The sequence below is a fragment of the Macaca nemestrina genome, chromosome 20 (genome assembly GCF_043159975.1).
Source record: "Macaca nemestrina isolate mMacNem1 chromosome 20, mMacNem.hap1, whole genome shotgun sequence".
Lineage (NCBI taxonomy): Eukaryota > Metazoa > Chordata > Mammalia > Primates > Cercopithecidae > Macaca > Macaca nemestrina.
Genome location: NC_092144.1, coordinates 65,816,441 through 65,832,650, shown reverse-complemented (window position 1 = coordinate 65,832,650; position 16,210 = coordinate 65,816,441). Strand labels below are relative to the sequence as shown.

At 52.4% G+C, this 16,210-nt stretch overlaps 1 protein-coding gene across 2 annotated transcripts; it reads left to right on the top strand.

Annotated features, from left to right (window-relative positions):
• The first annotated feature begins 3,256 nt into the window (after window positions 1-3,256).
• Window positions 3,257-6,684, top strand: LOC105488158 (zinc finger protein 579). 2 transcript variants are annotated; one of them, XM_011752005.3, is made up of 3 exons: window positions 3,257-3,407; window positions 4,564-6,209; window positions 6,478-6,684. In XM_011752005.3, exons 2-3 carry the CDS (start codon window positions 4,566-4,568, stop codon window positions 6,661-6,663), a joined length of 1,830 nt encoding a protein of 609 aa, XP_011750307.1. In that variant the 5' UTR covers window positions 3,257-3,407; window positions 4,564-4,565; the 3' UTR covers window positions 6,664-6,684. The 2 variants fall into 2 exon arrangements, with proteins under 2 accessions (XP_011750307.1, XP_070944027.1); XM_071087926.1 differs by lacking the exon at window positions 3,257-3,407 and having other exon boundaries at window positions 4,566-6,684.
• Window positions 6,685-16,210: the final 9,526 nt, after the last annotated feature.

Genomic DNA, 16,210 nt, shown 5'->3' with positions numbered 1-16,210 from the left:
ATCGCTTGAACCCGGGAGGCGGAGATTGAGGTGAGCTGCACCATTGCACTCCAGCCTGGGCAACAAGAGTGAAACTCTGTCTCAAAAAAAAAAAAAAAAAAAGGAAAGAAAGAGTTCTGAAACCAGGCGGTGTGGATAGTTGTGCAACATTTACTTAATGCCATTGAGCTGTGTGATTTAAAATAGTTAAAACTGTAAATTTTAAGTGTATTTTACAAAACAAAAAGTTAAAATACACACACCCATATTCTGACTACCAGCTTTGAACTATTAGGGATACAAATGACTCCCCACACACCACACCCTCCAAGATCTGATTGCTTCTCCTATCTCAAACATAACTTATATATTGAATTTGGTGCTTATTATTACCACAGATATTTTCAGACTCTTATTTCGTGGTATACATTCTTTAAAATATAGTATTACAAACAAGGTGCTTTTAAAAACCATGCTCCTAGTCTGGGCATGGTGGCTAATGCCTGTAATCCCAGCACTTTGGGAGGCTGAGGTGGAAGGATTGCTTGAGCTCAGGAATTTCAAGACTAGCCTGGGCAACATAGTGAGACCCCATCCCTATTTTATTTATGTATTTATTTATTTGAGACGGAGTCTCGCCCTGTAGCCAGGCTGGAGTGCAGTGGCACAATCTCGGCTCACTGCAACTTCCGCCTCCCAGGTTCAAGCGATTCTCCTGCCTCAGCCTCCAGAGTAGCTGGGATTGCAGGCGAGCACCACCATGCCCAGCTAATTTTTGTATTTTTAGTAGAGACGGTGTTTCACTGTGTTGGCCAGGCTGGTCTCGATCTCATGACCTCGTGATCCACCCGCCTCGGCCTCCCAAAGTGCTGGGATTACAGGCGTGAGCTACCGCGCCCGACCTTTTATTATTTTTTTTTAAATCATGCTTCTGATCCACTATCATTTCTCCTATCTGTTTGTGAAGTGGAACTTCTTACTGAGACTCACTGGATTTGGAAACTTCTAGTACCTCACTTTCATCCTCTGTGAAAGGGAAAAGTAATGTTACCTACTTCATAAAGCCAGGAGTAAATGGGTTCACATTTGTAATACACTCACAAGAGGAAGCTATTAGTTTTCATTTTATTTATTTTTATAACCCCCATGTATTTCTTTTTCCTTTACTTTTTTTTTTTTTTTAAGATGGAGTTTTGCTCTGTCACCCAGGCTGGAGTACAATGGCACTATCTCAGCTCACTGCAATCTCCGCCTCCCAGGTTCAAGCCATTCTCCTGCCTCAGCCTCCTGAGTAGCTGGGATTATAGGCAGGTGCCATTATGCCTGGCCAATTTTTGTATTTTTGTAGAGACAGGGTTTCACCATGTGGGCCAGGCTGGTCTTGAACTCCTGGTCTCAGGTGATCTGCCCATGTGGGCCTCCCAAAGTGCTGAGATTACAGGTGTGAGCCACCATGCTTGGCCTCCTTTACTTTTTTGAGTATATAGCACATTTACACGGTTTCAAATTCAAAAAGTACGAAAGGCTGGGCACAGCGGCTAATGTCTGTAATTCCAGCACTTTGGGAGGCCAAGGCAGGTGGATCGCTTGAGCCCAGGAGTTCAAGCCCAGCCCGGGCAACATAAGGAGACCCCATCTCTACAAAACATACAAAAATTAGCCAGACATGGTGGCATACTCTTGTAGTCCCAGTTACTCAGGAGGCTGAGGTGGGAGGATTGCTCGAGCCCGGGAGGTCGAGGCTGCAGTGAGCTGAGATCACACCACTGCACTCCCTCCAGCCATCCTTGGCAACAGAGGGAGATCTCATCTCAAAAAAACAAAACAAAACAAAACAAAAAACAAAACAAAAAACAAACCAAAAAACAGAAGGATCGCATGTAGTAAATTTCTGTGCTGGAAGTTAGACTATGTTGCCAATTTCAGTTTCTTCTCTCTTGTTCCAGTTCATCTGGACACAATCCCAGAACACACAAGCCCAGAACAGGCTGCAGGCTGTACTTGACCTTCTATTTTTCTCTTCTACAGGTTATCACTTGGAGACTTACCCTATATTCACACGGTGAGCTTCTTTGTTCTTTTCTATGGACACCTAGTATTCCACTGGGTGGATCCGTCATGATTGATTACTCAAATCTCCTACAGATGGGTGCTTAGATTGGTTTCAGCTGTTTGCAGTGAGCGCAGTAATGCAATGATTAACCTGGTGCAGACATTATTTTGTGCAGTTCTGAGTAGATACTTCTGAAGAATAAATTCCTGGAATTGCTGGCTCGGTAAGAGTGTTCCAAGTTCTACTTGCCCCAGCTGGGTATGAAAGGACCTGTTTGCTCACACTCTCATTAGCACTGTTGGGCAGGAATGTAACCTTAAACAAACAGCGTCAAGCTGCGGGTATACTCCTGCAGAATGCCTTTTCTGCTCCAGATTAGGTTTTTGAGATGTGGCCAGGTTGGTTTCATTCTGCCAATTTCAGCTGAAACATTGCTGCCTCCAGGAAGACCTCAGGAATCACCTCCTCCCAGTGCGAGCTCAGTTCAGTGCCTTCTGATCTCTGCATTCCCATAGCAGTTCCCTGCCTCGGAGCACACGTTCCCCCACACGCACTCCAGAGTGATTGATCCGTGTCTATCTGCCTTCCCCATCAGACAGTGAACCCCTATTTTTGCCACGGTGGCTCCAGCACCAAGGACAGCGCCAGCCCATAGTAGGTGCTCAGTAAACAGTGGTTGCTAAGGTCCCAGTGAATATGTGTATATGTAGGCAAATATATGCAGACTGGCCCATAGTAGATATTCAGTAAATATTGGTCGCTTTGGGTCAAATGAGTATATGCAGGGGCTTATCACAAAGGGGGAAACTGAGGCTCAAAGTGGGAGAATCCTTCACCCAGACAGCCAAGGGAAGGCTGGAGTCAGGTTCTGATCCAGAGTGCCGCTACTTTCTGAAGGCTCTGTCACTGCTTCATTCATCTTCCTCCCCCGGCCGCCCCCCTGGCTTGACACAGTGCCTGGCACAGACAGGACTTGATAAATGTGTATTTGTTGAAGGAATGAATGAATATGTGTGTGTGCGTGTTGATGAGCCGGGGGGTAGCTGGACCCAGCGTCCCAGGCCCTCAGCACCCTCTGCCCTCTGGGAGCCCAGGGGACAGGCCCCCAGCCCCCTCCCCTCACAGGACCCTGTAGTGCAAGCTGCCCGCCCTCCCCTCTCCAGATCCCCCTTCCTCCCGCTTCCGGCTTCCCAGCCAGTCTTTCCTTTTTCAGGCTCCGACGAAGGCCGGGTTTCCGGGGGGGAAGGCTTAGGCAGTGACACCGAGCCCAGCCTCCTCCTCCACCCCCCACCACGCTCAGGCCCCCTCCCTCCCCGCCACCACCGTCCGCGTTTGGCCGGCCGTGGGGAAGGAAGAAAGGAGCCAAGGAGGCGAGGTAAGAACCCGGCCCCAGCGACCAGGGCCGAGCCCCAGGCCCAGGGCTGAGAAATCCTCAAGGCCTCGACCCGGCCCCAATTCTGCTTATCATGCCTTCGGGGAACTGCAGGCTTGGTCCAGAGGAGATTGGCCCCCCTCTAGGACCTGGGACCCCGACCCCCACCAACCTCCCTCCCGGGTCCAGGGGTCCGGCCCTCAGCCGCCTCCTCCCTGGGGATTCCCTGCAGCTGGGTCCCCAGCCCCCGCCTCCCCCTTGTCCTAGGAGCCCAGCCCCCTCCCCAGCCCCTCCTCCACCGGGACCCAGGAGTCCACACCTCCTCCATACCCGAGTCCAGATTCCCCGATCCATCATGACCTGGACCCAGGAGTCTCAGTTCCCACCTCCCACCCCCCTCGGCCCCAAGAGTCTGGGCCCTGAGCCCCCTCCTAACTCAGACCAGAAGTCTGAACCCTCCTACTCCCTGAACTCTCCCAGCCCCTGGCGTCTGGGAACACACTCTATTTCCGGGGCCTACTGGCTTCGAATCCCACCCCCTCCACTCAGGCCCCATGGGCTGTGTCCCAGCCCCTCCCAAAACGTTCAGCCTGGCCGGGGGGCCTGGAGCAGAAGCGGTTCGCTGACTTTGTCCCCCTCCGTGCCTCTGCCCGGTTCACTCCCTCTGTGTCTCTGTCTCCCTGTCTCCCCGGCCTCCAGCCCGCCACTGCTCTTCCGATCTCTGCGCTTGCACTATCTCTGCCTCTGGGTCTCCAAGTCTCTTTGTTTCCTCTTCTCTGTGTCTCTGTCTCTCTGCTGGATATTCCTCGCTCTTCTCTGTCTCTTCTTTGCTCTGCCTTTCACCACCCTGTCTTTCTGTGTCTCCTGGTCTCTGTCTGTCCATCCCCACTTCTCTGTGTCTCCCGTCTCTGCCTTCTCCTGTCTCTATTCCCTGCTCTGTTGCTCTGTCTCTGATCTCTCTCTTCCTGTCTCTCCATCTCTCGCCTCTCCTCTGTGTCTCTCATCTTTGTCTCTGTCTCATATCTCTCTCCCCTGGCTGAATACCTGGCCCTCTCTGCCTCTCCATCTCTGACTCTGTCTCTGCTTCTCTCTCTGCCACACCCCACGCACCTCTTTTTATCTCTGCCCCGCTTCCCATCTCTCCCCTCTCTCCCCACAGGCATGGATCCGCAGCCTCCTCCACCCGCCCAGGGCAGCCCACCTCACCGTGGCCGAGGCCGTGGCCGTGGCCGAGGCCGTGGTCGAGGCCGTGGCCGTGGCAGGGGGGGCGCTGGAGCCCCTCGGGCGCCCCTGCCCTGCCCCACCTGCGGCCGCCTCTTCCGTTTCCCCTACTACCTCTCCCGGCACCGGCTGAGCCACTCTGGGCTCCGGCCCCATGCCTGCCCGCTGTGCCCCAAGGCCTTCCGCCGGCCGGCCCACCTCTCCCGCCACCTGCGCGGCCACGGGCCCCAGCCCCCGCTGCGCTGCGCCGCCTGCCCCCGCACCTTCCCGGAACCCGCCCAGCTCAGGCGCCACCTGGCTCAGGAGCACGCAGGCGGCGAGGTCGAGCTGGCCATCGAGAGGGTGGCCAAGGAGACGGCCGAGCCCAGCTGGGGCCCGCAGGACCAGGGCTCGGAGCAGCCCACCACGGCTGCAGCGGGGGCCACGGAGGAGGAGGCGGCCGCGGCATGGCCTGAGACGTGGCCTGCGGGGGAGCCGGCCACGCTGGCAGCGCCCACCAGCGCCGCGGAGCCCCGGGAGTCGGAGTCGGAGGAGGCCGAGGCCGGGGCAGCAGAGCTGAGGGCCGAGCTGGCGCTGGCGGCCGGGCGGCAGGAGGAGAAACAGGTCCTGCTCCAGGCGGACTGGACGCTGCTGTGCCTGCGCTGCCGCGAAGCCTTCGCCACCAAGGGCGAGCTCAAGGCGCACCCGTGTCTGCGCCCCGAGGGGGAACAGGAGGGTGAAGGAGGGCCTCCGCCACGCCCCAAGCGACACCAGTGCTCCATCTGCCTCAAGGCCTTCGCCAGGCCCTGGTCCCTGTCGCGCCACCGGCTGGTCCACTCCACCGACCGCCCTTTCGTGTGCCCAGACTGCGGCCTGGCCTTCCGCCTCGCCTCCTACCTCCGCCAGCACCGCCGCGTCCACGGCCCGCTCAGCCTGCTGGCCCCGCTGCCCGCGGCGGGCAAGAAGGACGACAAGGCCTCAGGTGCACGGAACTCAGCCAAGGGGCCGGAGGGGGGCGAGGGGGCGGAGTGCGGGGGTGCCTCGGAAGGGGGAGAAGGCGGGCAGAACGGAGGCGACGCCGCCCCAGCCCGGCCCCCAGCCGGGGAGCCCCGCTTCTGGTGCCCAGAGTGCGGCAAAGGTTTCAGGCGCCGGGCGCACCTGCGGCAGCACGGGGTGACCCACTCAGGAGCGCGCCCTTTCCAGTGCGTGCGCTGCCAGCGGGAGTTCAAGCGCCTGGCCGACCTGGCGCGCCACGCACAGGTGCACGCGGGGGGCCCGGCCCCGCACCCGTGCCCCCGCTGCCCGCGCCGATTCTCACGCGCCTACAGCCTCTTGCGCCACCAGCGCTGCCACCGCGCAGAGCTGGAGAGGGCCGCCGCGCTGCAGGCACTGCAGGCCCAGGCCCCGCTGTCGCCGCCGCCGCCCCCGCAGCCCCTGAAGGCCGAGCAGGAGGAAGAAGGGCTCCCGCTGCCCCTCGCAAACATTAAGGAAGAGCCGCCCTCTCCGGGGACCCCACCCCAGTCCCCACCGGCTCCCCCTGTCTTCCTCAGCGCCTCCTGTTTCGACAGCCAAGACCACTCAGCCTTCGAGATGGAGGAGGAAGAGGTAGACAGCAAGGCTCACCTGCGCGGGCTGGGGGGCCTGGCCTCCTGACCTTCGCCGCCCTGCCCTCCGCCGCTCCGCCTGAGCTCCCCGGTTTGCAGAATGGAGGAGGGAAGTTGAAGGAGCCACCTCCTCTGTCTACCCACCCGTCCCCTTCACGCCCTTGACACTAAGGAGTGGGGGGCCCTGGACTGCCCCTCCCTCTCCCATCGCCCACCCCCAGAACCCCTGATGCTGGTTAGGAACCGCTCACCCCAACATGTGTCTTAAGGCAGGACGACTTGGAAAAAAAGGCGGCGGACAGTTGGCCAGAGGGATGGAGACTGGTGGGGACGCCCCCGCCTGCCTGTCCCCCCGTTACACACACTGGACACCATCACCTGTTTGGAACTGCCAGACCCTGGGGGTCCCCAGTGAGCAAAGGTCTGTCCTTGTCCCTTTGTCTGTCTGTGAATAAATGTGAGTTCGTGAAACCCAAGAGAGCGAGGTGTTCTGTGGAGGTGGGGCAGGCTGGGGGCGCTGGGGCGAGTCAGCATTTGTCCAGCCAACTCTGAGCTTGGGTTCAGAGCAGGAAGGACACAGATGCATCAGAAAATATGTGGCCCTCAACCAAGCAAGAAGCCGGTGAAGGCTGGGTTGAAAAGAAACAAGAATGTGAGAAGATAGATCATCGTCACCGCTGCCCTGTGGAAGCTCTGCGCCAGTTTCTCAGTCAACCTCTACCACACCCTTACTCTGTGTCACCGGTGGTACTAGGCACTGAGGAGAAGGAGTCCAATACCCTCCTCTGAAAGAGCTGGAATTCTAGCCCTGCATTGTCCAACATACCTTTTTTTTTCCTAGAAAAGTTTCCATAACCTTTCTTCCCTCACTCTGTTGCCCAGGCTGCAGTACTGTGGTGCGGTCATAGCTCACTGCAGTCTCAAACTCCCAGATCCAGGCAATCCTCTTGCCTCAGCCTTGCAAAGAGCTGGGACTACAGGTGCATGCCACCACCCCCAGCTGATTGTTTAATTTCTTGTAGAGACGGAGTCTTGCTATATTGCCCAGTCTGGGAGAACTTTTTGTGATGATGGAATATTCTACATCTTCACTGTCCAATATGGTATCCAGCAGCCCCACGTGGCTATTTCCATTTAAATATAGAATATGGAAATATAAAATCATTAAGATGAAATAAATGTAAAAGCTCAGTTCCTCAGTCACACTCTTTTTTTTTTTGAAAGAGAGAGAGTTTCACTCTTGTCGCCCAGGCTGGAGTACAATGGCACGATCTTGGTTCACTGCAACCTCCACCCCCCAGGTTCAAGGGATTCTCCTGCCTCAGCCTCCCGAGTAGCTGGGATTACAGGAGCCCACTACCACACCTGACTATTTTGTTGTATTTTTAGTAGAGACAGGGTTTCACCACATTGGCCAGGCTGGTCTCGAACTTCTGACCTCAGGTGATCCGCCCGCCTCAGCCTCCCAAAGTGCTGGGATTACAGGCATGAGCCACTGTACCCGGCCTCAGTCACACTGTTTCAAGGGCCAAAGAGCCCCATGTGGCTGGTGGCTGCCATACGGGACAGCACAGATCTAGAACATTACATCATTGAAAAAAGTCCTAGCAGAATGCAATATAGCACGAGGTATAAGGGCTAGCAAGAGTAAACCACCAGACAGTACGATGGCAAAGCAGGACTTGGGGGTCAGGACTTCTCTGGTGAGATGATGTTTGATTTGAATGAAGATGGAGGGGGGACCAGGCATTAGAAAGAAACATCCATGAGAAGACAACACCAGAGAAAGAAAAAACGGGCAAAGGCTAGGAGGTGGGTACTACAGGTTTTTTGTTTTGTTTTTTTTTTTTTTTGACACAGCATCTTGCTCTGTTGCCCAGGCTGGAGTGCAGTGGTGCAATCACAGCTCACTGCAGCCTCAACCTCCTGGTTCAGGGGATTCTCCCTCAGCCTCTCAAGTAGCTGGGACTACAGGTATGCACCATCATGCTTGACTAATTTTTATTTTGTTTATTTATTTTCTTTTGAGATGGAGTCTCGCTCTGTCACCACCACGCGCGGCTGATTTTTTGTTTTTGTTTTTTGGTTTTTTTTTTTTGGAGACAGAGTCTCGCTCTGTCACCCAGGCCAGAGTGCAGTGGCGCCATCTCGGCTCACTGCAAGCTCTGCCTCCCAGGTTCACACCATTCTCCCACCTCAGCCTCCCGAGTAGCTGGGACTACAGGCGCCCATCACGACGCACGGCTAATTTTTTGTAGTTTTAGTAGAGACGGGGTTTCACTGTGTTAGCCAGGATCGTCTCGAACTCCTGACCTCGTGATCTGCCCGCCTTGGCCTCCCAAAGTGCTGGGATTACAGGCGTGAGCCACCGTGCCCGGCCGATTTTTTGTATTTTTAGTAGAGATGGGGTTTCACCGTGTTAGCCAGGATGGTGTTGATCTCCTGATCTCATGATCCTCCCATCCTCGGCCTCCCAAAGTGCTGGGATTACAGGCGTGAACCACTGTGCCCGGCCATGCTTGACTAATTTTTAATTTTTTTGTGGAGACAGTGTCTCCCTATGTTGCCCAGGCTGGTCTTGGACTCCTGGGATCAAGGAAGCCCCCTGCCACAGCCTCCCAAAGTACTGGGATTACCAGCGTGAGCCACTGCACCTGGCCATTACTACGTATTTTAGAAACTGCAAGTAATTGGAGGTGGGGTGGGAAGTTTCGATTTCTACACATCTTCCAGTTGTTGGCTTTTTTTTTTTTTTTTTCAAGGTGGAGTCTTGCTCTGTCACCCAGGCTGGAGTGCAGGGGCACGATCTCTGCTCACTGCAACCTCTGCCTCCCAGGTTCAAGCGATTCTCCTGCCTCAGCCTCCTGAGTAGCTGGGACTACAGGCGCCTACCACCGCACCTGGCTAATTTTTGTATTTTTAGTAGAGAGGGGGTTTCACCATATTGGACAGGCTGGTCTCGAACTCCTGACCTCATGATCCGCCCCCCTCAGCCTCCCAAAGTGCTGGGATTACAGGCGTGAGCCACTGCGCCTGGCTCAGTTTTCTTTTTTACCTGTTTATTTAGGTTCTAGGAGTGGGAGGAAGAGGGATATCTCTCAGCTAATCTTCCTTAAACACCTTTCTCTTTCCTTCTCTTGACATCCTGCACCTTTGATGGTTCTCTCTTGCCCTGTGCAAATAATGATGGGCCGGGTGCAGTGGCTCATGCCTATCTGTAATCCAGCACTTTGGGAGGCCGAGGCAGGTGGATCACGAGGTCAGGAGTTCGAGACCAGCCTGACCAACAAGGTGAAACCCCGTTTCTACCAAAAATACAAAAAAAATTAGCCAGGCGTGGTGGCACACGCCTGTAATCCCAGCTACTCCAGAGGCTGAGGCAGAGAATTGCTTAAAACCTGGAGGGGCGGAGGTTGCAGTGAGCCAAGATCGCGCCACTGCACTCCAGCCTGGGTGACAGAGTGAGACTCCGTCTCAAAAAAAACAAAAAAACAAAAAAACATTGACCATTTAGGTATCTGCACGCCCACAAGAAACAGCAAGAAAGGGGCAGAGCCTCCCCATTTTCCAGGACAACAAACTGAGGCTCTGAGAGGGAAGGTGTTTCCCTCAGTGTGTCAACGATGCTAGATAGATCAAAGGAGGAAGAGGAGCGAGAAAGACGGTGATTGAGGGTCAAGGTGGGAGGTGATGACCACCGAAAGCTTCAAATAATTCCACCTTCAATCATTTCATACATCTCGGCTGAGCCCTTAGCACTGTGCCAGCTTATATGGGTTAGTTTGATTTTTTTTTTTTTTTTTTTGGAAACGGGGTCTCATTTTTTGCCCAGGCTGGGGTGGAATGGCACAATCACAGCTCACTGCAGCCTCCATCTCTTGGGCTCAAGTGATCCTCCTGCCTCAGCCTCTAGAGTAGCTGGGACTACAAATGCATATCACCATGCCTGGCTAATTTTTTATCTTTTTTATTTTATTTTATTTTATTTTGAGACAGTCTTGCTCTGTCACCAGGCTGGAGTGCAGTGGTGCGATCTCGGCTCACTGCAGCCTCTGCCTCCCGGGTTCAAGCAATTCTCTGCCTCAGGCTCCCAAGTAGCTGGGATTACAGGTGCCTGCCACCATGCCTGGCTAATTTTTTTGTATTTTTAGTAGAAACGAGGTTTCACCATCTTGCCCAGGCTGATCTTGAACTCCTGACCTCGTGATCAGCCTCCCAGAGTGCTGGAATTACAGGCGTGAGCCACCACGCCCGGCCTACTTTTTTCTTTTGTAGGGATGAGGTCTCACTATGTTACCCAGGCTGGTTTCCAACTCCTGGTCTCAAGCGATCCTCCCCACTCAGCCTCCCAAAGTACTGGGATTACAGTTGTGAGTTACTGCACCTGGCCTGTCCCAACTGTTTATCACTGAGTTTAAGCCCAGCGCTGGATGATGAGACCACTCTTGACACCAACAGTCCAGCTGAGGAGATGAACAATAACCAAATATTGGCACTAATAAATCAGGGTTACCAAATGAGATTGGTTCCCCAAAGAACTAGATCCTGGCCGGGTGCGGTGGCTCACGCCTGTAATCCCAGCACTTTGGGAGGCCGAGGCGGGAGGATCATGAGGTCAGGAGATCAAGACCATCCTGGCAAACACTGTGAAACCCCGTCTCTACTAAAAATACAAAAAAAAAAAAAAAAAAAAAAAAAATTAGCCGGGCGTGGTGGCGGGCGCCTGTAGTCCCAGCTACTCGGGAGGCTGAGGCGGAAGAATGGCATGAACCCAGGAGGCAGAGCTTGCAGTGAGCCGAGATGGTGCCACTGCACTCCAGCCTGGTAACAGAGCGAGACTCCATCTCAAAAAACAACAACAAAAAAAACCAAAAAAAACCCACTAGATCCTGGCTGGGGACAGTATCTCACGCCTGTAATCCCAGCACTTTGGGAGGCCGAGGCGGGTGGATCACGAGGTCAGGAGATCAAGGTCAGGAGAGTCGTCCTGGCTAACACAGTGAAACCCCATCTCTACTAAAAATACAAAAAAAATTAGCCGGGCGTGGTGGCGGGCGCCTGTAGTCCCAGCTACTCGGGAGGCTGAGGCAGGAGAATGGCGGGAACCCAGTAGGCGGAGCTTGCAGTGAGCAGAGATCACACCATTGCACTCCAGCCTGGGTGACGGAGCGAGACTCCATCTCAAAAACAAAGAAACAACAGAACTAGATTCTATGAGAAACTATAACCAAGCCTCAAGTGTTGAGGAGACGGGAGGCTGAAGTCCGCTTTTATTACATCAAAGCTACTCCCTCCTCAGGAACCATCAGTGGCTCCCTATTACCATATCCTAATGTGGGCTCCTATTTAGTGAGAGCCTACCGTGGCCAGACACCTGATCCATACAATATCATGGACAAAACCATCAAACGAGGGAATTATATAGCTCTACTTACAGAAGGGCCAAATTGGGGCTTAAAGCAAAGAAGCCATTTGTCCTACTTCAGTAATCACTACTATGAAATGAACCTTGCATATGAAATGAGTTACTTAGTGGAAAGGGCTGAAGACAGTGCTTGGGCCTGGCAAGTAGTTGTTGCTGTCGGCTGGGCGCAGTGGCTCACACCTGTAATCCCAGCACTTTGGGAGGCTGAGGTGGGTGGATCATCTCAGGTCAGGAGTTTGAGACCAGCCTGGCCAACATGGTGAAACCCTGTCTCTACTAAAAATACAAAAATTATCACCGCAACCTCTGTGGCCAGGCGTGGTGGCTCACACCTGTAATCCCAGCACTTTGGGAGGCCCAGGTGAGCAGATCACCTGAGGTCAGGAGTTCGAGACCAGCCTGACCAACATGGAGAAACCCCGTCTCTACTAAAATTACAAAAATTATCTGGGCATGGTGGTGTGTGCCTGTAGTCCCAGCTACTCGGGAGGCTGAGGCAGGAGAATCGCTTGAACCTGGGAGGTGGAGGTTGCAGTGAGTCGAGATTGTGCCACAGAACTCCAGCCTGGGTGACAGAACTAGAAAAAAAAAAAAAAAAAAAAAGCTGTTGTTGCTGTTGGTTATTGCTGTTGGTCCTTTTAGGTCTTATTCTCCCTGGCTGGTATACACATGATCTCAGTGAATCCTCACCGCTCCACGGGGAGGCAGGAAACAATCCCCCCTCCCCATTTTCCAGATGCAGAGACAACGTCCCTTGTCCAAGATATCATGGTTACAAATTGGCACACCTGGTACTCGAACCCTTATCCAGGCCAATCTTACCCTCCCCGTCAGCTCCCACCACACAGCCCACTTTCAAGCCGCTTCCTACACACGTGTTGGTCTCCAGGAACCACGGGCCCCACCTCTGTCTGCCCTATGGGTTTGCCCACCTTTCCCATTGCAGATCTGCTGCCTCAGAGAGAAACCTTTTCAGAACAAAATACAGAGTTGACAAAGAGAAGACGGCCTTAGAGATAGAGCCCACGTTTTTCATTGCGCAAGTGGAAAAACTGAGGCCAGATGCGTGGGACAGACGCAGAGAATGATAAAGTCACCAAAAGACGGTGATTATTGAAGGAGTTGTGGTTATGTAGGGAACACGACCTGTCATTTGTCTTTCATTTGCTGAACACTTTACACGTGTGATCGCAACCACATTTGTTAATAACAGGAACCCACTGGCCGGGCGCAGTGGCTCACGCCTGTAATCCCAGCACTTTGGGAGGCCGAGGCGGGCAGATCACGAAATCAGGAGATCGAGACCATCCTGGCTAACACAGTGAAACCCAGTCTCAACTAAAAACACAAAAAATTAGCCGGGCATGGTAGTGGGCGCCTGTAGTCCCAGCTACTCAGGAGGCTGAGGCAGGAGAATGGCGTGAACCTGGGAGGCGGAGCTTGCAGTGAGCCAAGATCGCACCACTGTACTCCAGCCTGGGCAACAGAGCGAGACTCCGTCTCAAAAAAAAAAAAAAATAGGAATTCACTTCTTGAGTATTCACCCTATGTCTGTTTCAAGAGTACTACATAGATTAGCCCATTTAATCCTCACAACAGCTGCATACAATAGATACTATTATTGGATTTGTTTTCTGTTTTGGCTTTTCATGAACAACTTTATTGAGGTACCATTTACATGTAATAGACTTCATCCATTTGGTCATACAATTCGATAATTTTTTTTTTTTTTTTTTTGAGACAGCCTCGCTCTGTTGCTCAGGATGAAGTGCAGTGGCGTAATCTCGGCTCACTGCAACCTCCGCCTCCCTGGTTCAAGCAATTCTCTGCCTCAGCCGCCCAAGTAGCTGGGATTACCGGCACCCCCCACCATGCCTGGCTAATTTTTTAAAATTTATTTTTAGTAGGAACTAAAGTAGGGGTTTCACCATGTTGGCCGGGCTGGTCTTGAACTCCCGACCTCATGATCCACCCACCTCGGCCTCCCAAAGTGCTGGGATTACAGGCATGAGCCACTGCTCCGGGTTGATAATTTTTAATAAATGTACAGAGTTGTGTAACTATCACTGCAATCCAATTTTAGGATATTTCCAGGCTGGGTGTGGTGGCTCAGGTCTGTAATCCCTGCACTTTGGGAAGCTGAGGCGGCAGGATCACTTGAAGCCAAGAGTTTGAGACCAGCCTGGACAACAAAGCAAGACCTCATCGCTACAAAACTGAACGAAAATAAACTGGGCCTGGTGGCGAGTGCCTGTAATCCCAGCTACTTGGGAGACTGAGGTGGGAGGATTGAGCCCAGGAGTTGAAGGTGGCAGTGAGCTATGATCACACCACTGAACTCCAGCCAAGGCCGCAGAACAAGATCCTGTCTCTAAAAATAATAATAATAATAATAATGAATAAATTGATGAATTAAAATTTTTAAAAAGAATATTTCGATCACCCCAAAAAGACATCCTGTGCCTGTTAATAGTTGTTTTCCATTCCCACCCTCAGCTCTGGGCAACCACAAATCTATTTTGTCTCTATGGATGAACCTATTCTAGACATTTCATTTCCTATAAATGGAATATGCCATATGTAGCTTTGGTGACTGCCTTCGTCCTCTTAGCATAATGTCTTCAAGGTCCATTCACATTGTAAATTGTATCAGTTCAGTATTTAATTGCTTTTTAGTTGTTGTTGCTGTTGTTGGGACAAGGTCTTACTCTGTTGCCCAGGCTAGAGTCCAGTGGCACTATCATGGCTCATCGCAGCCTCAACCTCAAGTGATCCACCCCCTTCCCCAGTTTCCTGAGTAGCTGGGACCACAGGGTGCACCACCACACCTGGCTAATATTTTTATTTCTTGTAGAGATGGGGTCTCACTATGTTGCCCAAGCTGATCTTCAACTCCTAGGCTCAAGCAATCCTCCCACCTTGATCTCCCAAACTGCTGGGATCAAAGGCGTGCATCATTGCACCACACTCTTCATTCCTTTTTTATGACTGAATAATATTCCGTTGTATGGATACACCACATATTATTTATCCTCTCATCCGTTGATGGGTGTTTGGGTTGCTTCTACTCTTTGGCTGTTTAAGTAACGCTGTTGTGAACATGCATGGGGAAGTCTTTTTTTTTTTTTTTTTGATGGGATCTCACTGCAGCCTCTGCCCCTGAAGTTCAAGCAATTCTCCCACCTCAGCCTCCCGAGTAGCTGGGATTACAGGGGCACACCACCACGCCCAGATAATTTTTGTATTTTTAGTAGAGATGGGTTTTCACCACGTTGGCCAGGCTGGTCTCGAACTTCTGACCGCTGGTGATCCACCTGCCTTGGCCTCCCAAAGTTCTGGGATTATAGGCCTGAGGCACCGCGCCCTGCAACAGGCCTTTGTGTGGGAGCATGTTTTCATTTCTATGGGGCAGATTTCTAGGAGCAGAATTGCTAGGCTGTGTGGGAAGTATGTGATTCACTTTTTAAGAAAGTGCCAGACTGTTTCCCAAAGTGGCTGTACCATTTACAGCCCACTAGCGATTATGAGGGTTCCCGGCAGGCCCTGTTTTCCTGAGAAAACTTAAGTACAAAAAGGTGAAATGGATTAGCCAAGGCCACACAGCTAGTAAGTACCATGCTAGATTTGACCCCAGGCATTGTGACTACAAAGCCTGTGCTTTTAAACTTTACACAATGCTTCATCCTTACCCCATTCAGTCTTTTTCTTTTTTTTTTTTTTTTTGAGTTGGAGTCTCACTCTGTCACCCAGGCTGGAGTACAGTGGCACCATCTCGGCTCACTGCAACCTCTGCCTCCCGGCTTCAAGCGACTCTCATGCCTCAGCTTCCTGAGTAGCTAAGATTACAGGTGTGCACCACCAGTCCTGGCTAATTTTTTAATTTTTAGTAGAGACGGGGTTTCACCACGTTGGCCAGGCTGTTCTTGAACTCCTGACCTCAGGTGATCTGCCCGCATCAGCCTCCCAAAGTACTGGGATTAAAGGCGTGAGCCACCGCACCCTGCCTCATTCAGTCTTCCATTCACTCATCCTAAAACTCATTACTGACTCACTACTATGTGCCAGGCACTGTCCTAGGTGCAGCTTATTCATTGGTTAACAAAACAGATAAATCCCTCCTTAGGTGGGGCTTCTATTCTAGTGAGGGAAGTCAGGCAAGAAAACACAGCAAGAAAGTAAATTATAAAACATCTTAGAGAAAAGAGAAATGCTATGGAGAAAGACAATGCAAGACAGGGCACGTAGGGACTGCAGGTGTGTAGACCAAGAACTGGAGGAGAGAGCAGTGCAGATAACTGGGATGTGTCCCAGAGGAAGGGCACATCTGATGCAAAAGTTCTGAGCAGGGGACATAGCTGGAGTGTTCAGGGAGCAGAGGGGCCAGCATGGCTGGAGAGGAGTGAGTGAGCAAAAGAGGGAGCAATGGGAGAGGAGATCGAAGAGGTGATGGGGTACAAGATTGGGTAGATAGTCATGAGGACCCAATTTCTGATCGAAATCAGATGGGAGTCTTGGAGGAATTCATGCAGAGGCTGACAGGATTTGACATTCCTCCCTTTTAGCATGTTATTATAAAA

Excerpts from the sequence above, each read along its gene's own strand:
- LOC105488158 (XM_011752005.3), top strand. The coding sequence starts at position 4,566 with ATGGATCCGCAGCCTCCTCCACCCGCCCAGGGCAGCCCACCTCACCGT. Across the intron at positions 6,210-6,477 it reads TCGAGATGGAGGAGGAAGAG|GCAGGACGACTTGGAAAAAA; the intron begins GTAGACAGCAAG and ends ATGTGTCTTAAG.